We start from the raw sequence: 6657 nt of genomic DNA, 5'->3' as shown, positions 1-6657 counted from the left end.
ATCAGTTCTTTATCCTATGGTACCTCCTGAAATGGTTTACCATCGATCAGTTCTTTTGGTACATAAATAATTGTATATTCTGTGTATACATTCCATCTTCTTTTGATACTCTTTGCATCATTCAGTATCCTGCCCATAGAATCCTTCAATGATGCAACCTTAGGCTTGAATTTTTTCTTTAGTTCTTTCAACTTGAGAAATGCTGAGCTTGCTCTTCCTTCCGGTTTGGCTTTCTAACTCCAGGTCTTTGCACATTGCATTATAATACTTTACTTTGCCTTAAGCTTTCCTTTAAATTTTTCTGTTTCAGCTCTTTTACTTCAGCCTTTCTTCCAGTTGCTTTAGTTTCTCTGCTAAGAACAAGTTTCAGAGTCTCTTCTGCCATCCACTCTAGTTTTTTCTCTTTCCTCTCTTTTTAATGACCTTTTCTTTTCATCATGTATGATGTTCTTGATATCATCCCACAACTCCTCTGGTCTTCAGCTGTTGTTGTGAAGTGCTGTCGAGTCGGTGCCGACCCATAGTGACCCTGTATAGGGTTTCCGAGGAGCAGCTGGTGAGCTTGAATCCCCAACCTCAGGGTTCAAACCTACTTTGCAGTCCAGCACATTAACCCTCAGCACCACATCTAATACATCAAATCTGTTTTTTGTTTTTTTTAATGTTTATTGTGAATTATGTGATAGTTTACATTAGAGAACGTTAGCTTTACATTCTTCCTATTGTATATTGTTTCCTTGCCATGGTTACAATCCCCTCTATGCATCATCAACCAACCAAAGGGTATAGACCCTGTAAGCCTGTTCCCCTCCCCGCTCCCGCCCAGGCCCTGGTCGTCAGCACACAGCCCCTCTCCCTCTCTGGGTCTAGAGTCCTCAGCTGCTCCATCTCTCCATATAATCGTCTCTGCCTCTCCCTTGATGGTCCCAGGGACCTCCATTCCTTGACTGCAAAGTCAATCACTCCCCTCCTTTTGCTACAAAACATTTACCGTTACATTTCCAACCCTCACAGGCAGTCCTGATAGTCAAATCTGTTCTTGAGATGATCTCTAAATTTAGATGGGATATACTCAAGGTCAGACTCCTGGTGTGGCACTATTGGATCAGCACTGAGCTGCAAACCACAAGGTCAGCAGTTCAAACCCACCAGCTGCTCCTTGGAAACAGGGTCACTATGAATTGGAACTGACTTGACGGTACTTAACAACAACAACATACTCAAGGTCATACTTTACCTTTCATGAACTAGTTGTCATTTTCTTCAGCTTCAGCCTGAAGTTGCATATAAGCAAGTTTACCAAGCATTGTGCCCTTCCCTACTGGGGCATTCAGGGATGCACAGGCAGACTTTCCTCTGTTTCTGGAGAAGCTGGGGCTCACACTCCCAGGAGGGACGCCAGAAGATATCCAGTTGGTTTCAGATCCCCAGTGGCCCTGTGGCGTTTGGGAGAGTTGTCTTCACTTAGCTGACCCACCTCCTGAAACCATGGTAAGGGCTTTCTGTAGGAGTTCCTGTCAGGTCAGCACAGTACTTACTGGTTGGGGAAGGCCTGCCTTCTGGACTGTGTGTGGGTGTAGCCTCCACTCCAGATGTCAGCTTCCTTAATCAGCAGTCCCCAGTGCTGGCTGTAAAGGGAAGCAGACAGACCCCAAACTGTCCCCAAGGAGGACTGTCCTGTGGTTTTAGATCCCTGAACTATGGGGTGCACATGAGGCAGATAGAGTGCTGACTACAGAAACAGACTCCACTTTGAGGGTCCCCATAGCAGTTTGCAAGAGCCTGACAGACCAGGTAGTGGAGAGGGTCAGGTCTGGCCAGATCCTAATGGAGGTCTGCCTTATTGCTATCAGAGTCCACCCAGGAGATTGTTGGCTGTGAGTGCAGTCCCCCCACCCCCACCCCCCTACCCCCCACCCCCCTGCAAGACCTCTGCATCTGAATAAAGAGCTGCCTATCTGAGGTAGTCAACATCAGCTGGGAGTGGGGTCAGACGAGCCCTGATTGGTCCCTGGATTTCAGAGACCAGAGATACAGGATGTGCAAGGAGGCAGGTAGAGTACTGACTGTGAAGTCACAGCAAACTTACAGGTGACAGTGCCCAGGTCGGGGAGGGGCTGTCACGCCCCAGGAGTCAGTCTCTCTCTCTCAGTTTCCCTTGTTGCAGTCAGAGCCTTCCCTGTGATACACGGACTGTGCTGTGGCCCCCACTCAAGATGCCCGCTCCCTGGCACACAGCAGCCTCAGTTGACAGTGTTCAGCCCGGACCGGAAGGAGGAACTAACAGAACTGAGCTGACTTCCCGGGAGGGCTGTCCTGTGCGTTTGCTACCTTCAAAGACCTGAGCTATGGGCGCACGGTGTTGGCTGTAGTCTGTACCCAAGATGCCTGCTCCCTCGTCCACAGCAGCCTGGGTCAGAAGACCTTAGAGCCAACGGACCAGAGGAGGGAGCAGGCTGCCTCAAGGCTGCATCCCCAGGAGGTCTGCTCCCTCTGACTTCAAAGGCCCACGCTGTGGGGTGTTGACTCTGAAAGCAGTCTGCTGTAGGCTCCCGCTGTAGCTATGCACAGAGGCCTGCAGGGGACAATGTCTGGGTGGGGGAGAGCGGAAACTTGAGACCCTGCCCCTTTGTACAGGCAGGGGTGTGGTGGGGAGGAAAACAGGACCCTTTAGCTGGGGCCACTTCCCCAGTTCAAAGCCTTCACCTGTTTTCTCTGTTCAGTGGGGGCTGAGTGAATTTGCTGTGGAGTGAAGATAATCATGCTCCAATCTGATGTCTAAAGATAACTGGACCCAAACTGAAGAAAAACATTGTCTGTTCCTTACACTTCCAAAGCCACGAACCTTCATCAAGCTGGTAATAGTTAGCATTTGACTCATTGAAATAATCTCCTAACATAGTGTTGTGTATCATGGCACTCCCAGGCTAGGAACGCCTTCAGGTTTCTGCTCCCAGGCAGCATTTATGCCTTCCAGCTCACTGTCAAGCCTGCCCCATACCCCTCAGATGCTTCCACCTGCTCCTCAGCCCATCTCTTAACGGAACGCCTTTCCACTTTATGAGTCATTGGTAATGAGGACCTCTGAGAGAACGAATCCGTAGGGGTTTCCTTTCAGGGGGATATAAATCTTCTTGGTGTTGGCCTCCCTGTCTGCAGCCCTCTGCACAGCCTGGCGCCCGGCAGTGTGGACCCTGGTGATAGAGTGTACACCCCTCCAGTTGTGGGGTGTAGAGCAGTCCTGAACACAGCTCATTTTGTTTCCACTCAGAGCTGTGGGCCCTCAGTGAGGGGACGCTTTTCCGGGTCCTTCCCCGTCTTGCTGTGGATCCTCAGATGTTGTCTGTTGCTTGGGAGGCTGGAGGGGAAGAGACAGGCCCTGGACTTAACAAACTTGGAACCCTACAACTCAGCTCCACAGCCAAGGGAAATGGGCACTTGGGTGACTGGAAGTCCCAGGGGAATTGCACGGGGCTCTCAGGGAAGTCTTTCACCCCCCACCCTGAGGTGGGGGGCAGGAGGTGTCAGAGGGCAGAGTCCTGACAGAGATGGCTGAGGTTCCTGTGGAGTCATGGGTCCCAGCCCAACTCGACACTCCTGGACCCCGACTGCCAGCTGATTTCTAGATGCTGACATTGGTTCTTGACCTCTGACAGGAAGAGGGAGACTTGGAGGAGGGTAAAAATGCACCACGGTTAAGCCATCGCTTCCTTCGGGGACATTCTAGGCTGGCCAGCCCTGCAATGCCTTACACGTCTGCAGCTGCAGACCCTGACAGACAGATGGACACAGATTTGCATCTGGACAGGTGCTGAGTGTGACGTGAGTTCTCGTGGTGTGACGTGGCTGCCAGCCAGGTGGTTGGAGTCTGCACTGCCTGCCCCCTGTGCCCACCCACGGGCACAGCCCAGGGCAGCACTGTTAGAAGAACCCAAGTGGAGTCCCTGTTGGGGGGTCTGGTCATTGCTTCCTGTGTCTGCTGATCCAGGGGAGGACGCTTTGGGCCCCTGGCATATGCAGGGTGTCTTGTCCTATGCTGTTATGCAGGGACCACATGCTGGTGCCCATGTGGACTAGGTGAAAGTTTGTTTGATAGCTGTGGAAGGAAGACTCTGGAAAGTAGCTTTATGGGAAAATGCCTCAAGAAGAGACCACTGTGGCTTCTGCACCCATCAGGTAAAACACAGTGACATTGCTGGTCCCTCTGCTTAGACTCTGGTGAAGGGTCAGAGCAGCCTGGCCTGGTGTCCTTCACTGGTGGTCTCAGCACCCACTGGGTCCCCGGTCCCCAACACCATCTGTGCTCACCGTGTGATGTCCCTATCTGGCCCGCACTAAACTCTCTTCTCTCCCGGTGCAGAATCTCCTACGATCCCACCAGGTACCCCAAGTACCTACCGGAGGCCTACTGTCTGTGCCGGGGCTGCCTGACAGGGCCCTTCGGCGAGGAGGACCTGCGGTTCCGCAGCACCCCAGTGCTCATGCCCACCGTGGTCCTGCGCCGTACAGCCGCCTGCGCTGGGGGCCGCTATCTCTACGCCGAGGACTACGTGGCCGTGGCGGTGGGCTGCACCTGCGTCCCAGAGCAGGCCAAGGATGCCGAGAGCCTCAACTCCAGCCTGGACAAGCAGGGGGCCAAACTGCTGCTGGAGGCCAATGACCAGCCCACCACCCCCTGAGGCCTATGGTTCTGGGTCCCTGCGGACTCCTCCCTCAGCCGAGTGCTTGCAGGGGGCGACACAGGGACCCAAGACAGCACAGAGACCACCCAACCACAGAGGCCTTGCCGGCTGGAACAAACCATGGGCTACTTGGACACTGGTAGTCCTTGGGTGGTTTTGTTTTGTTTTAGGCAAAAGTTAGCGCAGAATTGTTGAAAAGAGATTTGAACTTACCTGGTGCTCCTGAGAGCCAGGGCCAGCTCCGCACTGACCAGCATCTGGATTCTTTGCAAACGCTTAATGAACACTCTTCAAGGCTGGAGGTCACCTCCAGGCCCAGCTGTAGGGGGAGCCCATTGCTGGGGTTCGCACGGCTCCCCGCCCCCAAGGTTCTGTATTCTTAGAGAAGTGAAATCTTGGTAAAGCAGAATGATGAGAGAGATGTTTATTCTTTAAAAACAATTTTTAAACAAAAGAGTAGAAAGAACAGATACCTACTTTTTCAATTTAGCTGTTTTCAATATGGGCAAAAGCTATTTTTCTATTAGCAATTGAGAAAACTACCTAAATTGTTTTACTTGACATCTGAACATTTTATAAGCATCCAGTTTTCTCTTCAGTCTGTTTGGAAAGTGTAATTTGAATTTTCTCATAAACTTTTAGCTGGAATGGAGGCCTCCAACTATACTGTAGCAGGTTACTGGCAAAAACAAAATGGGTACATTCAATTTTACCTCATCTGCGTGCCAGTGAAGACACCCCACTGTGAAATGAACAAAAGACTTCCATTGAGGGGCTTCAGAAAGTTTGTGGAAAAATGAAATTCAAAGATAATGGAATTTCCCCACAAACCTTTTGAATCTCCCATTGTGGGACCAGCAAATAAACTAAGAATTCCAGAAATCCTGAATTCGCCTTTCTCATAAGTCTATAAATGGACTTAATTTAAAAATATATAATTTTTTTTCAACTTTCGAAGGTTGGTGATGCCAACTTGTGGATACTGGGTTTAGATTTTAAATGTCTCAGGAGTCTAGCACCTGAATTTAAAAAAATAGGCTATAGACTACTAGTTTCAGGAAGAATCGACTATCAGTTTAATGTTAGGACTAGCCACATCTGAGGAGGAACTGGGCCAAATGAAAATTTCCAGAGATCGATGTTGTTGTTGTTAGGTGCCATCGAGTCGATACTGACTCGTAGCGACCCTCTGCACAACAGAATGAAGCACTGCCCGGTCCTGGACCAACCTCACAATCATTGCCACGCTTGAGCCCATTGATACCTTTGAGATCAATATTAGAGGCTGCTTTTTCTATGTAATGCGATATGAGCTGTTTCCTTTCTCTTTAGGTTGAAAGTCTGTGAACACAATTATTTTTAAAAATTAGAACTTCTTTCTAAAGCATTAAAACCATTCAGACAGTGAACATACTGGCTGTGTGCATTTCCCTCTGCATCTGCTATGGGCTAACAGGCTCAGCTGAGCTCTCGAGAAACTGTTCACGAAGGTCTTCACTTTCTCTTCATTTTATGGTTGATGTTGAAATGAACTAGTCTTGTAAAGTCTGCCCGGCACCCATGGCTTGTGGCAGCCCTGACCGAGAACAAGAAGTGTCCTTCCTTTCCTGTATTCACCCCCAGCCTCAGCTGTCTTAAGAGTCACTGGGAGGAAACATCTTTAGTGTCATCAACCTTCAGCCTAAATTCAATCTGGACTGAGAACCTTTCCAACTTATACTTGATACTGGCAGAAGGTATGCATGAAAAACACTTTACCAGGCAAAATCCAGATTCTCCAAATAAAAAGAAGCCCAAATGGAAAGCCGTTTGGGACAGTTTACTTCCCTGGGAATTTGGGGGAGGTAGGGAGGCAAGACAACCAGATCTCTTGAGGTGGTAAATCTAGAATAAATTATTGTCCAGAAAACAGTTTGAAGTCACCTTTTGTTGCCAGTTCATAACAGTAAAGACAAAAATCCACAGATGAAAATGA

At 49.5% G+C, this 6657-nt stretch overlaps 1 protein-coding gene across 1 annotated transcript in view; it reads left to right on the top strand.

Annotated features, from left to right (window-relative positions):
• Nucleotides 1-4679, top strand: part of IL17D (interleukin 17D) — a gene marked incomplete at its 5' end in the record, with an annotated part of 28905 nt that extends 24226 nt beyond the window's left edge. The window contains one exon of the mRNA XM_006832055.1: nucleotides 4361-4679. Within this exon, the coding sequence (XP_006832118.1) occupies nucleotides 4361-4679 (319 nt within the window). The remainder of the gene's footprint in view (nucleotides 1-4360) is intronic.
• Between the last annotated feature and the right edge of the window lie 1978 nt (nucleotides 4680-6657).

This window comes from Chrysochloris asiatica, unplaced genomic scaffold, assembly GCF_000296735.1.
Source record: "Chrysochloris asiatica unplaced genomic scaffold, ChrAsi1.0 scaffold00005, whole genome shotgun sequence".
Taxonomy (NCBI): Eukaryota; Metazoa; Chordata; class Mammalia; order Afrosoricida; family Chrysochloridae; genus Chrysochloris; species Chrysochloris asiatica.
Note: the sequence above shows the minus strand (reverse complement) of the source record. Positions and strands in the feature narration are given on the sequence as shown.